The sequence below is a fragment of the Vombatus ursinus genome, unplaced genomic scaffold, assembly GCF_900497805.2.
Source record: "Vombatus ursinus unplaced genomic scaffold, bare-nosed wombat genome assembly UNPS02014807.1, whole genome shotgun sequence".
Taxonomy (NCBI): domain Eukaryota; kingdom Metazoa; phylum Chordata; class Mammalia; order Diprotodontia; family Vombatidae; genus Vombatus; species Vombatus ursinus.
The window spans coordinates 7,969,923-7,992,958 of record NW_020954585.1 but is presented as its reverse complement, the minus strand read 5'-3'; the positions used below and the strand labels follow the sequence as shown (position 1 = coordinate 7,992,958).

Sequence of the window (23,036 nt, the reverse complement as noted above, 5' to 3'; positions counted from 1 at the left end):
CCTTTGTAACTACATAAAAAGAGATTAACTCCATTTCTTCATAACAGCTCCTCAAACATTTTAAAACAGCTTTTATGTCACATCTGAATGGCATTCAAAATCCTTCATAACCTAGCCCCTTCCTATCTTTCCAGTTTTCTTATAACTTATTCCCTACTTCGGCATTCAGTGACACTGGCCTTCTAGCTTATCTACAAACAAGACCCTCCATCTCTCAACTCCAGGCATTTTTCTGGCTATCACCTGAGCCTGGAACACTCTCCCTCCTCAACTTCACTTACTGTCTTTCCTGGCTTCTTTTAGTCCCAACTAAAATCCCATTTTTCACTGGAAGCTTTCCCCACCCCCTCTTAATTCTTGTGCCTTCCCTCTGCCAATTAGCTTATTTGCATATATTTGTTTGTATGCTGCCTCCCCAATTAAGTTATGAGACTTCCTGAGGATAAGAACTGTCTTTTGCCTCTTTTTCTATCCCCAGTGCCTGGCATATAGTAGGCACTTCATAAATGTTTAATTGATTGATCAGACCTATTAGAACCAGAATACAAAGTGAAAATAAAAAGAATCCACCAATCACTCTCTTGGGGGGAAAAAAACTCAAAAAGGAGAAGCCCCAGTAGTATCATAACCAATATCCAGAGCTCTATATCAAAAAAATACTTCAAGAAGGCAGTAAAGAAAGAATTCACATATCAAGAAACCACAGTCAATCTCTAGCAACATAGTATAAATGAGAGGAGATATGGGATATAATATTCCAAAAGGCAAAAGATATGATCTTATGACCAAGAATAACAACCTGTAGAGATGAACATAATCCTACAGGAGAGGGAATGGACCTTTAGTAGAATAGAAAAATTTCCAGAATTCCTGATAAAAATAGCAGAGTTGAGCAGGAATGTTGAAATGGACAGACAATACTCAAGAGAAAACTAGAAAGTTAAATTTATTTGAGCAATGGGAAGGGATATATAATTGAGAGCTGACATATTAATACAGAGAGAAGAAACAAGTGTCCTGTCAGAATTTTAATGTATTCAAATGGCATTGAGGGAGTTAAATAAAAACAGAGGACCTGGGAGTGGATTAGTTCTGTTCTGAGAGTTTTTAAGATGGAAAAAAAGAAGAAGAAAGGTAAAAGGAATACAGTAGTTTAGGAAAGAGAAAGAAGGTAATGGAACTTAACTATTTCTTATAATTGAGGGTGCATGAGAACATTATATCAGTATGAATGGAAGAATGAAAAAACAAGCAGGTGTTAGATGAACTTATGTGAACTGGACAAAGGAGGGTCAAACACAGAGTTAGTGTAGAATATATCATAAATTCTATAGGCAAACAGGTAGAAATAGAGTATTAAGGAAGAGAATAATACTGTAGAAGAAATAGTTTCAAGCAAAAACAAAAATACTTTCTGATGTGGAAGTGGACGTTCAAAGAAAAGAAAATATCTGGAAACTGAAGGGAGTCCCCATTGTTGGTGAATGGCTGAACAAATTGTGGCATGTTAACATAATGAAATATTACTGTGGAGAGGCAGAGGAAAGATGATGGAGTAAACAGTATAGCAAGCTTTCTACCCTTCCCTCTCCCCCCCAAAAAAACTTCTCCAAACACACCTAGACAGATCAAATCCTGATGGAGAAATACAAGAAAAAAGTCATATAAGTCATTTTTCCAACCCAGGTTGGCATAGGAAACAGACAGACAGGTCTGTGGATGCTTAGGATGCAGTTTAGTCTGGAGCAGCTATAGATGGAGCACTCTGGAGTTAGGAGAAGCTGTGCACTGGTGCAAAAGGGTGTCCGACATCATATGTGGTCAACCCCATACCAATGCAAGGGCATTGTAGGGAGTGAGAATAGTTACCATATGGCAGCTGTGTCAACTACTACACAATTTTAAGTCATAGATCTTGGGCAGATTGAAGAAAGGGACCTTGTCAAGGGGGTGGCTTTCCAAGATAGGTGCACCACAGGCCCTAGTCTGTGAAGAGCAAATTCAGAAGCAAACAGCAATGTTGTGGCTCAGATCCCAAAAACAGAGAAGGGTCTCAAGTTTAACTTATAGCTCAGTCAAAATGATGCAGTAGTTTTAGGGCAGGAATCCAAAACCAAAGAGAGAATCTATAGTTTTGTGCTTTAGAAGAAGCAGAATTTCTCAGTGGCTGAGTCAAGCAGCAATCTACTGTTGCTCAGACCAAAAAACCTATGTAAAAAATTTGCAGAACTCAGAGCAAGGGTGCAAAAATTAGACTTTGCCCTAAAATAAGCCACTTTTGGAACACTGAAAGCTTTTAGTCACTAACCTGAGTTGTCCCTGAGATACTGGAATAACACAACCTTTGGTATACCAAAAAAAGCAGCAAATGGGCCTGCCCAAACCTTCTCTCCAGAAATACAGAACCTAGCTCTGACATCAGATTGGGAATTAGGAAATAGGCTGGAATAATGAGCAAATTAAAAAAAAAAAGAATTTCATCCTAAAAAGCTACTATGGTAACAGGGATGCTCATTATATAAACCTGGAAGAAGAGAATGATTCCAAAATTTCTAATTTTATGCAGGTACACAGCTTCTCCCTAGGTGCTAGAGTGCTTCACACTGGTCTCCTGCTCTGGTCCTGTCCCCAGTGTCTGCAGACTTCTCTGTCTCCATATGCTTGCCTGGGCTGGACAAAGGACTCACTGTGACTTTTTCTGGATTTCTCTATCAGAATTTGGAGGAGCTTAATTTCATTGCTTCCTTTTACTCCACTATATTGGCTTTACCTCCAAAGCAAGAGTTAAAAAAAAAAAGTTTTTATAAATGGAATTGAGAGTATTTGAGGAAAAAATGGAAGAGAAGTATATGTGTGTGTGTGTGTGTGTGAGAGAGAGAGCGAGAGAGAGAGAGAGAGAGCGCACTGTGGAAGAAAGAATCAGAAAGGGAATTAGTAGCTTGTCATAAGAGGTACAAAACTTTGCCCAAACAACAAACTCTCTGAAAATGGAATGGACCATAAAGAAGCCAATGATTTCATGATACAACAAGAAATATTAAAACAAAGTCAAAAGACCGAAAAAAATAGAAGAAAATGTCAAGTATTTCATAGCAAAAACCACTGACCTACAAAACCGATTGAGAAGAAAAAATTTTAAGAATCATTGGACTATCTGAATGCCATAACCAAAACAAGAGCCCTACACATGAACAAAACCAATTCAGCTAAAGTTAGAAGAGAAGCACGTAAATGAAAAAAAATATTTATAGTAAGTTTCTCTGATAAAGGTTTCATTTCTCAAACATAAAGAGAACTGATTGAAATTTAGAAGGATAAGAGCCATTCCCCAATTAATAAAATTGGTCCAGAGATATGAAAAGGCAGTTTTCAGAAGATGAAATCCAAGCTATTAAAAGCCATATAAAGAAAATACTCCAAATCACTGATACCTAGAACAAAGCAAATCAAATCAACTCTGATGTTACATCAGGTTGACAAGGTGGAGAACAAAAGGAAAATGACAAATGTTGGGAAATAGTCATATGCACTTTGGGTGGAGCTATGAACTGATCTATCCATTCTGGAAAGCAATTTGGAACTATACCCAAGAAGTTACCAAAACTCTGCATACAATTGATCCAGCAATACCACCACTAGGTTTACCTCCAAAGAAATCAAAGGAAGAAGAGGAAAAAGGACCCATATGTACAAAAATATTTTAACAGTTCTTATTGTGTTGGGAAAGAATTAGAAATTGAGGGGGTACCCATTAATTGGGGAATGGTTGAACAAAATATGGCAAATGAATATGATAAAATACAGTTGGGGCTGTAAGAAATCAAATAGTAAACATTAAGCTCCTACTATGTGCCAGACATGTTTGTATCCCCAGATGCTGGGGATAAAAAAAGAGGATGGTTTCAGTAAATGTGAGAAGACACATGAAATGATGCAGTGCGGAGGGCAGAAGCCACCAAATAATTTGTGCAATAACAATATTTTAAATACAAACAACTTGGAAAGTCTCAGAAACTCTGATCAACACAATCAGAAACCTTAGATACAAGCCAATCACTTGACTATATATATTTGTTACAAGAGTTTTGTTTTATTTCTTTTTCTAGGTGGTAGAAGAGAAAAATGGATTTTCATTTATTGAAAAGAAAATTAATATTTTTTAAAAAATATAAAGGCTTAGTGAGCTGCCTATAGCACTGAGAGGTTTACAACTCTTAAAATTAATTATACGGAATATAAAGGAAACTGAGGACAAAGTTACCAAATCATCTATGATTTAATTTGCAAAGCTAACATTTGCATATCAGATCAGATCATCTGACTCTTCAGAAATCAGAGACAAGGAGTGATATACAGAGTTGGGTTTAAAAAGAAGAATAAAAAAAAAAAGACAGAACCTTGTTTTGAACATAATTCAATTGGACAAGGCAGGTCGCCTGACTAGTTAGCTTCTGCCAGCCTTTCTTAATCCTCTTCAGAAGTCCTTTCCTTATACATGGTATCTTTTGAAACAAGAAAATGTACTGGGAAAGAGGAACTTATGGTCAATAGTTAACAATCAACACCCTGTTTTCCCACTTAGAAGATTGCATTACTTAACTTAGACTCTAGCTCAAGAAAAAAAAAAGCAGCTTATCCACTAGGGAACTTAACCTCTGGTTAACCTTTCTCCAGCTGCCAGAAAGGGGAACTTAGCCTCTGGTCAACACCCCTTTCTGCTAGAAACTTAGGGGAATTTAGCCTTTAAAAAGAGTAATCCTATAATTATTTTATTATGTCTCATTCTAAATGATCTGTTACTAAATGATAAACTCTTCTCAATCTATCTATTCATTAACTTTATAGATAACCTAAACTTAGGAGACTATCTATGTTAGCCATTCCCAAATTGATGGCCATCACCTCAATTTTCAATTCTTTGCCACCACAAAAAGATAAATAAATACTTTTGTGCACATAGGTCCTTTTTCCTTTTCTTTGATCTCTTTGGGATACAGACCAAGTATTGCTACGTGAAAGGATATGTACAGTTTTATAGCCCTTTGAATACAGTTCCAAATTGTTCTCCAGAATAGTTAGACCTGTTCACAACTCTACCAACACTGCATTAACATACCTATTTTCCCACATCCCCTCCAGCCTTTGTTATTTTCCTTTTCCGTCATGTTAGCCAATCTAATAGGTATGAGGTGATGTACCTCAGAATTATTTTAATTTGCATTTCTCTAATCAATAGTGATTTTGAACATTTTTTCATGTGACTGTTGATAACTTTGATTTCTTCTTCTGAAATCTGCTTGCTCATATTGTTTGAACATTCATTTATCAATTGGAGAATGGCTCTTATTTTTGTAAATTTGGCTCAGTTCCCTATATATTTAAGAAATGAGGCATTTATCAGGTCCACATAGAGAAATGATGGATTAGTACAGATTGAAGCATATTTTATTTCTTTCTGGACATGACTAATGTGGAAATTTGATTTGCATAACTATACATATTCACTACAGATTTATTTTTCTTTGCTTTTCGATGAGTGGGAGAGAGGGAGGAGGGAGAAAAATAAAACTGAAAATAAAATAATTGTTAAATGAGTATATTTAAAGCAACAATTATAACAATAACAGCAATTATAGCTGGTATTTATATAGCAAAGCCCTTTCATATGTCATATCATTTGATCCTCACAAAAATCCTGTGAAGCAGGTGCTTTTATTATCTTCATTTTGCAGATGGAAAACTGAGGCCAAGAGAAATTAAGTGACTTGCTTAGGGTCCCACAGCTTGTGTCTAAAGCAAGAAAGTAAAAAGTTAGCGGAGTAAATGAGGCTAAAATTGTTAACAAGGGAGATTATAACAACCTGGTCCCTCAGGATGGAGCATCAGCAAATCCATCTTCCTGCATCTGACCTCACTTCTTTTTTATCTACTTATATATAGAACTGCCAAATAAATATTCCTCAAGCATAGATCTGACTATATTACTCTCCTACTAAAGAAACTCTAGTTGCTGCCCATTACCTCTAGGATAAAATATAAACTCTCAATTTTTGCATTTAAAATCCTTCCCAATTTTGCTCCAGCTTTCTAAGCTCCCTTTCATGAATACTATGCTTCAGGCAAACTGGCCTATTTGCTGTTCACTGTTAATACATTCCATTTTCTACTCCCTGACTTTTTTTTTTCATTACAGCTCAGAAGTCATTTCTTTAGCTACACTTAATATTTTTCCCAATTACATGTAAAAACATTTTTTAATATTTGTTTTTTTTTAATTTTGAGTTCCAAATTCTCTCCCTGTCTTTCACCTCTCCCCCTCAAGCAATTATGGGTTATACGTGTGCACTCATGCGCAACACATTTCCATATTAGTCATATTGTGAAAGAAAACATAGACCAAAAAAAAAATAGTATGCTTCAATCTGCATTCAAACTCCATCAGTTTTTTCTCTAGAGATGGATAGCATTTTTAAGTCCTTAAGAATTGTCTTGAATCATTGTATCACTAAGAATAGGTAAGTCATTCACAGTTAATCATGGTACAATATTGCTGTTACTGTGTATGGTGTTCTCCTAGTTCTGTTCACTTCACTTTGTATCAATTCATATAAATCTTTCCAGGTTTTTCTGAAAGCATCCTGCTCATCATTTCTTATGGCACAATAGTATTTCATCACAATCACATACCTCAATTTGTTCATTCATTCCCCAATTGATGGGCTTTCCCTCAATTTCCAATTCTTTGCCACTACAAAAAGCCACTCCCTGGCTTTTTCCCAGGCTGTCCTTCCACAGCCTAGAATGATATCCCCTTCACCTCCGCCTCTTGGAACCACTAGCCCCCTTCATGGCTCAGCTCCATTGGTCTTTTCTGATTCTTCCAGTTATTAGTGTTTCTGTCCTTAAAAATCACTTTGTATTTGTTATATGTATAATTTGTACATTTATTTATTTTTCATATGTCACTTCCCCCTCCATCCAGAATGTAATCTTCTTGAGGTTAGGAAATAATTTGTTGTTTGTTTTTTTTTTCCTTGTATCCCTGGTGCATAACACAGTGCCTGGCACATAATAGGTTTATTGATTAGTTAGTTGTGATAGAATGTAAGCCCCTTGACAGCAGGGATTATTTCATTCTTTATAATTGTATCCCCAGCATCTAGCACAGCACTTAATACTTCTTACCAGGCTGTACCCAGGACTTCACCTCTTCATCCTAGAAGATCACTTCAGCCCTGGAATTTGCTTCTCTGAAGTACCCCACCAGAACCTCCATTTAAAGATTCCTGGGCCAGCTGTCTTTTCATGTCTCACCAGGCTGCATTCTGAACTTTAACATACCTTCCTCTCCCCTTACCTGTTCAGCTTCCTTATTTGTGTCATCTTTCCCATTAGAATATAAGTTCCTTGAGGATGGAAACTGTCTTTTGTTTGCTTATATTCGCATTCTAGCACTTAGCCCAGTGCCTGGCACAGAGGATAAATGCTTGTTGACTTACTGACATTTAATAAATGCTTGTCAATTGAGTAATTGAGATAGAGCATAAATGGAAATTTTTCACACCTCTCAAAGAGCACAAGAGAGCTTAAAAGGTAAAAGCCTAGTCATGGATATGGTCCATGGATATATGGCCTGGACTGTTTGCTGAAGGGGAATATCTATCTCTCACTCTCTATCTCTCTCTCTCACCCTCTCACCCACACACACACACACACACACACACACACGCACACACACACATTAATGAAATACAATATAAAATCAGTGAGGTACAGAGGAACTGGGGATTTAAAGAAAAAAAATTTCAAGCAAGCAAGGTGCAGATATGTATGTAGGTATGTATGTATATGAGCACAGACTAAATGAGAGCACTTCCTTGCAGTGGCAAGTTCCTTGTTAAAATTAGAAAAATATGGGGCAGCTAGGTGGCACAGTGCATAGAGCACCGGCCTTGAAGTCAGGAGGACCTGAGTTCAAATCTGGCCTCAGACCAAACACTTGACACTTACTAGCTGTGTGACCCTGGGCAAGTCACTTAACCCCAATTGCCAAAAAAAAAAAAAAAGAAAAAGAAAAGAAAAATGAAAAAAATAAAATAAAATCAGAAAAATGTGAACTTTGAATAGTTTTTATCTATTCAGTTCAAGGACTTTCCTTTATATTACTTTGAAATACAAGTATAGAAGTAGATGGATGAGATGATCTAGGCACAGGGCTTAGCAGGTTAGTTGGGAATAGTGGGAAGTCATGGGGATAAGAGGAAATCAGGAATACTGGAGAAGATGGCATTGAAGTCCTTGTTTGACTTGTCATACTTGGCTACAGGGAGAAGAACTAGAAACATGAGTTGAAAGGAACAGAGTTAAATTTAAGCTTATAGAGGGGATTTCTGGTCAGGCATGGGTTAATCTAAATATCTTCTGATATCCCTTCCAACTGAAATTCAGTGATTCCATGATTGTGAGGGATTGTCTGATGTTGGCTACGTGCCACGTGGGGGTTGTGGCAAGATGGGGCAGGGACAAGATATTAGGAAGTAACCGGAGCTTACACTCCCGAGGCAGAGGGCTGTGCCATGTGGAGTTGTGGTGAATTGGGATAGGAACTGGATACGGGGAAGTAATCAGAGCTCACGCTCCCGAGGCAGGGGGCTGTGCCATGTGGAGTTGTGGTGAACTGGGGTAGGAACAGGATACGGGGAAGTAGCCAAAGCATGTGCCCCTGAGGCAGGGGGCTGTGCCACGTGGGAGTGGGACGGCAGAGAACGAGCTCCCTTTGTCTAGTCCTCTCCCAGGGTGCAGCGCAAACCCCAGACGTCTCCTTCCTGTATCCAGGCCTAGCTTCCTGTGTCACGTACTCTCCCTTTGTGCAGCGCTAACCCCAGACGTCTCCTTCCTGTATCCGGGCCTAGCTCCCTTTGTCTAGTCCTCTCCCTAGGTACAGCGCTAACCCCAGATGTCTCCTTCTGGTATCCGGGCCTAGCTTCCTTTGTCACGTCCTCTCCCTTGCCAAGACATCCCCTTCCGGTATCTGATCCTACAATCATTCACTGGTAGGCGGGCTGAGGAGGAGGGGCTAGGAAGGTATATAAAGGCGGTAGGGATTGGAGCTCACGCTCTCTTGCTCTTGCTTTCCTGCTTGGCCTTGCTGTGATGGCCTCTGAATAAAGTTTGAGTGCGTGCACCTCCCGATCGGCTCGTCTTTATGTTTATCTGGGTGGGCTCCGAAGACTGGTAAGTATGACTTTGGCAGCCTGCTCCTGTTAGAAGGAGAGTGCACGGCGCAACCGGCACACATGATAGAATTCTCCATGGAAAGGAAATTGTCAGTAGACTAAGTTGTATTAAGCTTAAGTTATTAAAGATATACGTGAAGGTGGAAACAAAGTTCAGCTAGTAAAATTCTTCATTATTTGTGGAGTTTACTTTTTCTTGTTTTGTTGTTCTTTATAACCTGTGTCAATTCCATTCCTGCAGGATTGCTGAAACAAATTCTTCCCATTTGACTTCATCCTTTTTGTTCTTGAATAATGGACTTAATTTTTTATAGCTAGATGAAAGATCAGAAAGCACAAAAGCACTTTTATAGCAATGGATAGTCGATTAAAAAATCAGGGATAATATAATATAAAACTTTATAATTATCTTTACTAGTCTCTTGACTTTGTAGTATGTAAATGATTTTAAGACCTATCATACATGCTCCTCAGAAATCTTTTAAGCACTTTCACGAACTTTAGAACCACTATACATCCCTAAGTAAGATTTTTGTCCTACAAAATGTAACTGGATTTTCAATTTCCTATAAGTTTGACTGCAGAGGTCATTTCTAATTATATATTTTGCAGATATGCCCATATTTCTCAGTAATTAGAAAGTTTTCCTGTTTTGATGTGTTGAAAAATGATCCCTCTTTATTTCTGCTGTATGCCTTACTAAGGGTACTATTTAGTGTTTTATCAGTTACCTTGACAGCCTCCCAAAGACAAGTAACTTTCAGCTCCAGCTAAAGTGAAATGCTTTTTGGTACAGGGTTGGTAAGATGGTGGATTCCAAGATGGATCTCCAAGCCATCCAACTGTCTGCCTCGAATAAAGAGTTCCTGAGACAGGCCAGCAGAATGTCTTTAGAAGGAGATGACATGGGTATTTATCTTAGTGACAGTGATGAAGACGATAGCAAACAAGATGTCAAGCAGCACCATGAGCACCACTACCACTCTGTCAAATTCAATACAGGGGTAAGCAATCTTGCTTGAAACTGTAAGCCTGGAAGATTTGGTTAGCAAGCAAGGTACATGTTTTGATTTCAGTATTTGAACTAAAAAGTTAGAAATATCATCAATGGAATATTCAGCCAGATTTAGGATATATTGACTGTTCTGTGCTATTCAAGTAACTTTGTGATGCAGAGGCTATACCACAGTAAGTTATTACAAGGAAAACTTTGGAAAATACTATATTTGCTGTTCTTACTAGTGTCATCATTCTGGGTCATATATTTTTGCTTTAAAATGTGATTTTTCAACTCTGTCACCCAAGAATTTGGTTGCTAGTTCTTCCAGAGTTTAGTAAGCAATTTTGAGTTAGCTAAAGTGATTTCATGCTAATTAAACATATGGGATACTGTGTTTATTAATTTACATGTTGAATTTTAACTTTTACATCTCTATAGGCTAGTATATTACTTCCCCAAAAAGGAAAGCTTCTTTGGGGCAACAAGCTAAAATTAATAGTTACATTATTTATTAGGAACTCAGAGAAAGTTAAATTGGGCAGTTTTAAGATAAATTTCTATTTCAAATTAATTAGAATTTTTATTTCAATTTTCATTTTATTGGCATCCTCTGATGCATGTGCAGGTTGACATGTGAAATGATTATTAATGGCATGGTCATCAGGACTGAGAAAACAGGTATACCAAAATATATATGTTGGTTGGAAAAATCATCCTTCCCTTTATTTTAACTGCCATTTCTCCTGGATGCCTGAACTTCTAGAACTCTGAGATGCAAGAGTTATTTGCATACTACCCTTATACTTAGTAAACTCCAGTGGCACCCTGACATCTCCAGGATCAAATATAAAATCCACTTTTGGTGTTCAAAGCCCTTCATAACCTAGCCCCATCCTACCTTAACAGTCTTCTTACATCTTATTCCATATACTCTTTGATCCATTAATGTTGACCTTCTTGATGTTCACAAACAAAACACTCTATGTCTCAACTTCAGGCATTTTCTCTTGCTGTCCCCTATGCTCTTCCTCCTCTTCTCTATCTCCTGAATTCCCTGGCTTCCTTCAAGTCTCTCTGTTAGCAGTGGTGTCAAATAGAAAGGAGGACCATTAATTGGTACATAAAGATCCTTGCAGGCTGCATATTGACTCAGTTTTAAAATATATTTTAATTATGTTGTTAAATATTTCCCAATTACCTTTTAATCTGGTTTGGGCAATTCTTGGAGTATTGTGGGCAAAAGGTTTGACACCTCTGTTCTACAAGAAATCTTTCTGAACTGTTCTTAATCCTCTTTTAATTACTTCATACTTGTCTTGCATCTAGTTCCTTTGTACATATTTGTTTGTTTGTTGTCTCCCTTATTAGATTGTGAGCTTTTTGAGAGCCATGACTGCCTTTTGCCTCTTTTTGTATCTCCAGAACTTTAGCCCAGTGCCTGGCACCTAGTAGGTACTTAATAAATGTTTTCTGACTGAGTCTTGATTTCAATATAATTGTTTTCCCTTGTCATTTTATGTATTTTAGTTTATAAATTTAAAAATATTCTTCTGAGAAGGGGTCCACAGACTTCACCAAACCATTAGAGGGGTCCATGATACAAAAAAAAAAAAAAAGATTAAGAACCCTTGTTTTTAAGTTATAACTTTTTTTTAGTTTGGGCATGGTGTTCTAGATAAATAGAGCTAAGAATGTTTGAACTAGGAAGGACTTTATAAGTCCCTGAATCTCCCTCTCTGACTTTGTAAATAGGGAGAGTAAGGTCTAGAGAGGTGATTTGCCCCTAGGACACATAGTTAGTTAAGGTAAAGATAAAGTTAGAAGTCAGGCCTCCTGACTCCCAGGCCAGGGCTTTTTCTGTCTCCACACACTGCACCATTTGCATGTGGTAAAAACAGACAAGGGAAGTTGGCACTTCCAGGTTTTGTGGGAATTATTCATTTGTGCAATATAACAACTATGCTTATATGAGAGATTTTGTTCTTCATAATGCATAAAGATATTCAATGTATGTTCAGGGGGAATTCTTGTCCTTGTTTTGAGAGGTTGTTTTTTTTTTTTAGTCTTGTGAGTTTGTGATAAATGGTGATTTCAGAAATCAATCTTTCTTTCATCAAATATTTTTGTAAACATAAGCAGAAACTTTTTAGTGTAGTCTGCTTATTCTGATTATCTCTGCTACATTACTTGTGTTGGCCAAGGCACTCTGTTCAGGAATACCTCTTTATTCTTTATTCTTTGTTCTTTAACTACTATTAAACTACAGTCATATTGTAAGCTACAAAGAGTTTCAGTGTAAATATCCTGCAGCTGAGTATGTTTCAAGGGGTATTCCTATAGCATTTGAGTTCAACAGGATGATCCCTGAGGTCTATTCTAACTCTCAAATTCTATGATTCAGTAACCATTATAATACTTTATTTCTCTCTGCTTTTTAGATTTATCTCTACAGCCAGCAGTTCTATGCCATGTTAGTGAAGAGGGCTACGTTCAGTGTGCGTAATTGGAAGTTAATACTTCTGCAAATTTTGGTACTTCTGACATTCACTGCCATACTTCTGAGAGCCATCACCTTCTATTCAGAAGTGCGAGATGACCCTAAATTAGAGATGAGTTTGCAACAATATGGCCAAACCATTGTGCCTTACTCTATTTCTGGAAATACTGATCTGAGTCGGCAACTCAGAGAACATATTAAAGTTTTGCTAGAGGATGAGAGACAAGTGCCCCAGATGGTGAAAGGTAAGGGTCACATATAGTGGGAGGACTTTCTGATTGACTGGTTCCTCCAAGACCTTCCAATTTAAGGAGGAGATTCAGCCCAAAATGTCTTCATCCCTATCTAGGCTGCACTGCTGAGTCATCTCCATAGGACTTCCTCTGCCTGGTGCCCCGAACCAAGTACCTACTCTCCCCACAACCCTTTCAGTTCCCTTTCCCCACTAGAATTTAAGCTCTTTGAGGGCAGGAACTTTCTGCTTCTGTTTGTATTGCCACACTTAACACAGTGCCTGTCACATAGTAAGCATTTAATAAATGCTTGATGTCTAACAGTTCAATTCATTAATATATTTAGTAAGCAGCTGCTATATGAAAGACATTGTGCTAAGAATCTCACAATGTAGTATTGTGCACAATCTTACAGTTTGTAGCACTGAGTACAGTGCTTCAGCTTCCTGGATTGAGTCTTTAGATGGTAGTGAGCTAAAGGCTGCATGGCCATGTTTCTTAGGGTCAGCTCATTTTGAAATCACAACTCCCCAAGTTCTCATTGGGAATTAACCTTTCTGTTGGGCTTATTCAAAGTGTTTATGATTCTGTATTTTTTTTTCTTGAAATAAAGTCTAAACTGCTTCCATAGGAAGGTAATCAAGATAAAAATGATAAGGCAACTCCAGTTATACCTATTAAGAGTCATATGTTAACTCTTATTAGTCTGCTTTTGGATGAGAATATAAAATTGAAATAGCACTATATGATTCTCAACCCATGGGTATGCTATGCATTCAGTCACCCATTTTTTAATACAGAAAAAGATCATTTTAGTCTTATGGATAAGAGATTTTAAAATCTATTAACAAATATCACTAATCTGTATATGCTTTTACTCAATAGATACTAATATATAATTCATTCTTATATTTTCATTTTATACAAATCCTTCTCACAGCATTCATTTATTTTTATCTTGCCTTTGTTTTTTATATCACAGTCATTTCCTGATGTTCTTCCCCCATATCTAACTCTTCCTCGTTATAAAGAAAAACAGTAAAACAAATGTCACTACCAAGAGAAGGAAAGACTGTTTCATCATTTGTTTTCCAAGATCAAGATTGATCATTGCAATTATCTAAGTTTACCTGCCTTTTTAGGGTTGTTCTTCATTTGCATTATTGTAGTCATTGTATACAACTAGGTCCTCAATAGTACAAATGTAATGAGGCTATCCCTCCTCTCCAATGTGTAGCATGCGGGTGTCATTTTGCATGAGAGACAGAATAAATATCTCCAGCCTCTTCTCCCTCTTACTTTAAATAATGCCAGAAGGGGATGCAGGAGGTTGTGATCAGAAGCTTGACCACTCTGCTCTTTTTAGAGAGAGGGGATACCAGGCTAGAATTATATCTATCTGCTTTCTTAAATATTATTAGTCTAGGGGGATGTGGTTTTTAGGTTCGAGCTAAACGTCTGACTGCTGTTCATTAACTGGGGAAAAGAAAGACCCTAAGCTTTATTTCCTAGGCTTGATCCCTTTCCTACTTAATACCAGTTCCACAATGAACCCACATAGTAGTTATTTATCCAAATCAATAGCAAAACAGAAATCAGAGAAAGTATACATTGGAGAATATATAACAGACAATACAGAATAAATGAGCTCTCCCATTGAGAATAAAGAGAGTCCTGGATCTCAACCCAGGGGAAGTTCCTCAAAGTCTCTGGTGGCACAAGCTAGGGATAGAGACATGATGGAGACTGCCAGCCCCTCTCAAGTCAGCTTCTTTCCAGAGTCTTAGTTTCCTTTCAGCAACTTGAGTGGGAGTTGGCATTGTCCATCTTTTCTCTTGCAACTGGAAGCCAGAAGCACCCCAAGTGGCTACATAACTCAAAATGACTCAAGAAATCCAAAGAAACTGAAGAGACTCAAAATGACTGAAGAGACTGGAGCTCTTTTATCTTTCCTTGTTACCAACTCCACCTCACTCTTATGCAGGTGTAGGGCATTGATTTTAACCAATGATGAAAGTCCCATATCAATGGGCCTTGGGACTCAGTTACACAAATAATGAATTTTCACATTATTTGAATTCACACTGCATCATTATGCTGGAACCAATAACCTTATTTTACATAACTACAACTTTGAATAATAGGAATTCAAATACATACTTCATTATTCACACCAAAAGGGACCTGGCGGAATATTATTATCCTGGTTCTACTTCCTTCACCTATTTTGTTTCCAATTTTGTTACTATAAAAAGTATTGCTAGAAATATTTTGTAACCTATGTTCCATAATCCAAGGTTATCATGGTTCATCTGATAGCATAATAGCTAGGAAGAAATAACCAATTTCTAGAGAGAACATCTTGCAAAGCCAGTCTATTTCAGAAAGAGTAAATGGCACACCAACCGAAGAAAAATAAGCAATCAATACTTTGTTTTTAATCTCTGTGGTACAACATGTCCAGGAGTTTGCAACGTTAATTTTTTTGTATAACTCAAAATTGTCTTCCAGAATAATTCCATCAATTTACAGCTGTCCCAATGATTTATTACTGTGTCTCTCTTCTCATCATGAGGCAGGTAGGTGGTACAGTAGACAGAGTGCCAGGCCTGGAGTCAGGAAGATTCATCTTCCTGAGTTCAAATCTAGCCTTACACACTTACTATGTGACCCTGGGCAAATCACTTGAACCTGTTTGCCTCAGTTCCTCATCTGTAAAATGAGCTAGAGAAGGAAATGACAAAGCATTCCAATATCTTTGCCAAGAAAACCCCAAATAAATCAAGAAGAGTTGGACACAACTGAAATGACTAAACAACAACAAATATATATATATATGTATGTATGTATGTATGTATGTATATGCACATATATGTGCATATGCATATGTATGTATAAACATATATATAAATGTATATCTCATATATACTTTATATATGCTTGTGTATATACCTAGTTACACTGTATATGCTGTTTCTGTGGTTTATAAGAGGTGAATTTAAAAATATATCTGTAATTTGCAATATGATATTGGTTGTGATGAGGTTGGAAGCCAAATTGCAAGATGTTGAAAAGAGTGAGAGAAAATGAAGGCAAATATAGACAGTGTTTTCTAGGCATTTGGCTGTGAATAGAAGGAGAGATGGGAAAATAATTTGAGGGGATAATAGGCTGTAGTGAACATTTTTTATGAATAGGATAGACTTGGGCATATTTGAAAAAAACAATAAATAAGAAGGCATGAAATACTGGAGGAGAGCATGATTGAGGGGCCAGTCTTCTGGGATCAAGAACATATAAAGACCTTGGAAATGAGAAAGGCCACCCCATCATCAGGGATTGAAGGAAAGGAAGAGAGAATAGGGAATGATGCAAAGTGTTTTGAGATCAAGAAAATAGAGCTTATATAGAATGTTCTCAGTTTTCTTAGTAAAATAAAAGGCAAGGCATTTAGCTAAAAGGGCAAGGGAGGAGGCTGTGTGAGAGGCTTGAGGAAAGAAGAGAATGTTTGGAATGACTTCTTTGGGGAATAAGATAGGCAATCAATTAGGATTAAAAATATTGCTTTGTTAAGGTTAGTTAACAAAAATTTGTAGTATATTCAATCAGTTTAATTGCTTGACTTCCTCTAGCTCCATTCAGCAACACATGGGTGGGAGTGGAAGAGACAATTAGTGGAAGTAATCCAAGCTGAGAGTTTGACAGTGGATGAGCAACAACAGGACTAGGGGGTAAGGGTCTCAAGAATAAAGGATAGTATTGTGCTGACCCGATTACCTCTAGGGTTGAAATTGGGAAGAGAGGAAAGTGAAGTCAGAGCGGAGAAAGAAAAGTCAGAGAAAGCTGGTTGTTTCCTTCATTCTTGAAGAGGACCAAAATGACATCACTATGTTAGAGTCAAGTTACAGTGCATCCGACTGTGGCTGATCAGATCAATATGAGCTCAGAATGCTCTACCACAGGTCAGGCACAAATGTGAACATTTGGGGTGGATTCTCTAAATTTGTGCATCTCATGTTTCTTTTGAGCTACTTCAATTCTGCTTTGCTCATAGAGCACAGCACCTTCTCTGATGAGGGCACACCATTCTGGGCAGTCCTCTGCCAATGTCTCTCGTTTCACACGATCAATTCCAAAGTTCTTAAGAGAGACCATAATTCTTGTTGCTTAGCATCTTGAAGCAGTAGGGTTTACTGTATCTGAAGTCCTCATAATCGCTGTTGAATGAGCTTCTATAATTGCAAGTGGAAAGGTATGCAGGAGAGAGCTAATTTCTTTGAGTCCTGGAGCAGCTCCAGCATTAACCCTATTTCTCAATTCTGGTCCCATGGACCATCAATTCCAGATTGTTTTCTTGTTCCTAGCATGTATGTGACCATATTATCCATGACTATAGCAAAATGTAGATTAGTCTATCTTTTAGAGGAGTGGCTGTGTTTGCTGGACCAGCTTCCAGCAGTTTTGTCCCTATCTTTTTGGTTATCTCTGGTTGATCTGAGCCTGCCATTCTTTTAGTGTCTGTTCATACAGATTTTCTAGCTTGACAAAACCCAACTTATGCTGTTTCTGAATATTCTATTTATCATCTGTATTTCCAGTTTCCTCACTGACTACCAATTCTTAGTAGCTAGAGGGCTTTCTCATTGCTAATACAGTATTAGGTATGACCATAGCATTTTTTTTAAATAAACATGAAAATGTTTACATCTTTTTTTTTCCAATTACACATAAAAAACAATTTTTAACATTCATTTTTTAAATTTTTGAGTTCCAAATTCTTTCCCTTCCTCCCGCCCCTGTCCCCTGCTTGAGAAGGCAAGCAATTTGATACAGATTATATATGTGCAGTTGTGCAAAATATATTTCCATTCAAAAAAAATCCAGAGTTTTTAAAAATTTATGCTTCAATCTGCATTCAGATTCCATCAGTTCTTCCTCCTGAGGTGGATACATTTTTCATCATAAGTCCTTCACAATTGTCTTGGATCATTATATTGCTGAGAATAGCTAAGTCATTCACAGTTGATTATCATTACAACATTGTATACAGTGTTCTCCTGGTTCCACTAACTTCACTTTGCATCAGTTCATGTAAGTCTTCAAGGTTTTTTCTGAGAGTATCTTGTTCAGTCATTCCCCAATTGATGGACATCCCCTGAATTTCCAATTTGTTGCCACCAGAAAAAGAGTTGGTATAAATATTTTTACACATACAGGTCCTTTTCCTTTCCTTCTGATCTCTTTGGGGTACAGACCTAGTAATGGTATTGCTAGATCATTCCAATTTGCTCTCCAGAACGGTTGGATCAGTTCACAACTCCACCAGCAGTGCAAAAAATGTCCCAGTTTTTCCCACATCCTCTCTAACATTTGTCATTTTTCTTTTCTGTTATATTAGCCAATGTGATAGGTGTGAGGTGGTACCTCAGAGTTATTTTAATTTGTATTTCTCCAATCAATAATGTTTCAGAGCATTTTTTCATATAACTATAGATAGCTTTGATTTCTTCTAAAAACTGCCTATTCATATCCTTTGGCCATTTATCAATTGGGAAATGACACAAATTCTTATAAATTTGATTGAGTTGCCTATGTATTTGAGAAATAAGGCCTTTATCAGAGAAACTTGTTATTAAAATTATTTTCCCAATTTTCTGCTTTCCTTCTAATCTTGGCTTGGCTGCATTGTTTTTGTTTGTGAAAAGAACTTTTTAATTTAATGTAATCAAAATTATCTATTTTACATCCCTTGATGCTCTCTATCTCTTATTTGGTCATAAATTATTCGCTTATCCATAGATCTGACAGACAAACTATTCCATGCTCTCCTAATTTACTTATGGCATCACCCTTTACATCTAAATCATATACCTGTTTTGACCTTATTTTGGTATACAGTGTGACATGTTCCTCTAATTTCTGCCAAACTAGTTTCCAGTTTTCCCAGCATTTTTTGTCAAATAATGAATTCTTGTCCCAAAAGTTTGGATCTTTGGGTTTTTCAAACACCAAATTACTGTGGTCGTTTTCTCCTGTATATTTTGTACCTAATCTATTCCACAGACCCACCACTCTACTTCTGAGCCAGCACCAGAATGTTTTGATGATTATTGCTTTGTAATACAGTTTGAAATCTGGTACTGCTAGGCCATCATCCTTCACATTTTTTTCATTGATTCCTGTGATGTTTTTGACCTTTTGTCCTTCCAGATGAATTTTGTTATTACTTTTTCTAGCTCTATAAAATAATTATCATGTAGTTTGATTGGTATAGCACTAAATAAGTAAATTAATTTAGTATAATTGTCATTTTTATTATATTAACTTAGCCTGCCCGTGAGCAATTACTGTTTTTCCAGTTGTTTAGACCTGTCTTTCTTTGTGTGAGCAGTGTTTTGTAATTGTGTTCATATAGTTCATGAGTTTGTCTTGGCAGGTAGACTTCCAAATATTGTGTATTGTCCACAGTTCTTTTAAATGGAATTTTTCTTTCAATCTCTTGCTACTGGACTTTGTGGGTAATATATAGAAATGCTGAGATTTATGTGGGTTTATTTTATATTCTACAACTTTCCTGCAGTTGTTAATTGTTTAAGTAGGTTTTTTCAGTTGATTCTTGAGGATTCTTTAAGTATGCCATCATGTCATCTGCAAAGAGTGACAGTTTTGTTTCCTCATTTCCCATTCTAGTTCTTTTAATGTCTTTTTCTTCTCTTATTGCTATAGCTAGCATTTCCAATACAATATTGAATAATAGTGGTGACAATTGGCAGCCTTGCTTCACCCTCAATCTTATTGAGAAGGCTTCTAGCTTATCCCCATAACAGATAATGCTTGCTGATGGTTTTAGGTGGATAGTACTTATCATTTAAAAAAAAAAGTACTATGGAGCTGACTGTATATTGGATCATGAGCTTCTTGTTGCAAAATTGAGACATAAGTTGAAGAAAATAGGGGAAACCACTGGACCTTACAAGTATGGCCAAAATAACATCCCTTATGAATATGAAATGGAAGTGATGAACAGATTTATAGATAGAGTGTCTGAAAAATAATGGACCAGGGTTCACAATATTGTACAGGAGGCAGCAACAAAAAACATTCCAAAGAAAAAGAAGAACAAGAAAGCAAAATGATTGTCTGATGAGGCTTTACAAATAGCTGAGGAAAGAAATAAAGTGAAAAGTAAAGGAGAAAGGGAAAGATATACCCAACTGAACACAGAATTCCTGAGAATAGCAAGGTGAGATAAGGTTTTCTTAAATGAGCAATGCAAAAAATAGAAGAAAACAATAGAATGGAAGACACAAGGGATTTCTTCAAGAAAATTAGAGATACCAAGGGAAAGTTTTATGTAAAAATGGGCATAATAAAAGACAAAAATGGTAGGGATTGAACAGAAGCAGAAGAGATTAAGATGAAGTAGCAAGAATACACAAAAGAACTATACAAGAAAGATTAATGATAACCATGATAATGGGGTTACTGATCTAAAGCCAGACATCCTGGAGAATGAAGTCAAGTGGACCTTAGGAAGCATTGCTAACAATAAGACTGGTGGAGGTGATGGAATTCTAGTTGAACTATTTAAAATCCTAAAAGATGATGCAACTAAAGTGTTGCCTTCAATATGCCAGCAAATTTGGAAAACTCAACAGTGGCCACTGGATTGGAAAAGATTAGTTTCCCAGTCCTAAAGAAAGGTAGTGCCAAGAATGTTCAAATTACTATATAGTTGTGGTCATTTCATACATCAGCACGGTTATGCTTAAGATTTGCAAGCTAGGCTTCAACAATATGTGAACCAAGAATTACCAGAAGAGTAAGCTAGTTTTTAAAGAGGCAAATGAACTAGACAACAAATTGTCAGCATTCGATGAAAGCAAGGGAGTTCCAGAAAAACATCTATTTCTTCTTAATTGATTACATTAAAGCCTTTGAGTGTCTGCCTCATAACAAAACACAGCAAGTCCTCAAAAAGATGGATACCAGCTCATCTTACTTATCTCCTGAGGAACCTGTATGAGGGTCAAGTAGCAATGGTTAGAACCAAACATGAAACAACTGATTGGTTTAAAATTGAAAGAGGAGTACAACAAGGTTGTGTATTGTCACCTTATTTATTTAACTTATATACAGAGTACATAATATGAAATGCCAGGCTGGATGAGCCAAAAATTGGAATTAAGGTTGCTGGGAGAAATATCAACACTCTCAGATATGCAGACAATATGCACTCTAATGGCAGAAAGTGAAGAAGAACTAAGAAGCCTCTTGATGAGGGTGAAAGAGAAGAGTGTAAAAGCTGGTTTTAAGCTTAACAATCAAAAAAACTAAGATCTTGGTAACTGTTCCATTACTTCCTGCCAAATAGAGGGAGAAGAAATGGAGGCAGATTTTATATTCTTAGGCTCAAAGATCACTTCAGATGGCAATTGCAGCCATAAAATTAAAAGATACTCCTTGGAAGAAAAGTTATGGCAAATCTGGACAGCACACAAAAAAGCAGAGGCATCATCTTGCCAACAAAGGTCCAAATGGTCAAAGCTATGGTTTTTCCAATAGCAATGTAGGGCTGTGATAGTGGGACTATCAGAGCACCATGAAATTGATGCTTTTGAATGGTGGTGCTGGCAAAGATTTTTGAGTCTTTTAGACAGCAAAGAGGTCAAATCAGTCAATAATTAAAAAAATTAATTCAGGCTATTCACTGGAAAGTAAAATACTGAAGCTAAAGCTTAAATACTTTAGCCACATAATGAGAAGACAGGACTCATTGAAAAAATGTTGATGTTGGGAAAGACTGAAAACAAAAGGAAAGGGGGATGGCAAAGAGTAACATGGATAGATAGTATCATGGAAAAAATATACATGAACATAAACAGACTTCAAGAGACAGTGGAGGACAGAAGGGCCTGTCCATTAGGTCACAAAGAACTCTGTTTTCATGATTTTCTTTCATCACTCTTGTTTCTTTTCCTCTACTTCTCCTATTTGATTGCTAAAATTCTTTTTGAATTCTTCCAGAAATTCTTTTCAGGCCTGTGACCAATTCATATTTTTCTTTGAGAATTTGTATGTAGCTCATTTGACTTCAAAGTCTTCTTGAGTTTGTGTCTTGATCTTCCCTGTCATCATAGTAACTTTCTATAGTCAGGGTTCTTTTTGTTGTTTGCTCATTTTCCAGCCTATTTCTTGGCTCTGAACTTTATGCTAAAGTTGGGCTCTGCTGCTGGGGCAGAGAGGGCACAGTCCCAAGTTTCACGATTTTTGTGCTGCTGTCTTCAAAGCTACTTTTGAGAGTCTGTAAGTTTTCGGTTCTTCCTAGGTAGTATGATGTAAGGAGAGGTGTGGCCACTGCTCTCCTCTCCTGTACTCTGGTCTATGAGCAACCACAATCTCTCTTTTCTACCCTACAACTGTGACCAGGGTACCTGCTCCCCACTCTCACAAACACTAGTGTGCTAGTGCTCCTCCTCTCCCTGGTACTGCAACCCACAACTGTGTATGGGCAATGCAACCAAGTCCTTCAACCAGTGCCAACAAAGAGTACCCTGTAAATCTCCTTCTGACCAGTTGTCCAACCCCCTTACCATCTGTGGGTTGAAAGCCCCAGAAGCCCCAGCCATTGATGCAACCAACCCCAAGGCCTGCTATTGGCTTGCTGACACTCTATTCTCACTCCCACGAGATAGACATTTTCTGCTGACCTTCTTAGTTGTCTTGGGCAGGAAAATTTTTTCACCCTGACCTTTTGTTGGTTCTGCTACTCCAAAATTTGTTTTGAAGAGTTATTTTGAATTTGTGTGGAAAGGAATTTGAGAGAGCTCAAGTGAGTCCCTGCCTTTACTCTGCCATCTTAGCTATGCCCCCAACCATGGCATTTTGTTGTATACCATCTCCCTTAGCACTTGGGTGAACTTAATGTGGTCCTTGTGATTTCTAGTCATTGCCCCTTTTATTAATATTCTCTGAAGCAACTTCTTCAACCTTAAAAAATAACTTCAGCATGTTAGTAGGTCATTAGAAACATTATATCATTTCTTTGCTGTGCTTTTATTGCCACCAAG

The 23,036-nt window shown here is 37.2% G+C and overlaps 1 protein-coding gene across 1 annotated transcript in view; it reads left to right on the top strand.

The window, feature by feature from the left end:
• The window catches only part of LOC114052001 (ATP-binding cassette sub-family A member 3-like), a 193,544-nt gene that overhangs the window by 101,354 nt on the left and 69,154 nt on the right, over positions 1 to 23,036 (top strand). Inside the window, exons 18-19 of the mRNA XM_027874409.1 lie at positions 10,033 to 10,240; positions 12,675 to 12,978. Coding sequence (XP_027730210.1) covers positions 10,033 to 10,240; positions 12,675 to 12,978 — 512 coding nt within the window. The remainder of the gene's footprint in view (positions 1 to 10,032; positions 10,241 to 12,674; positions 12,979 to 23,036) is intronic.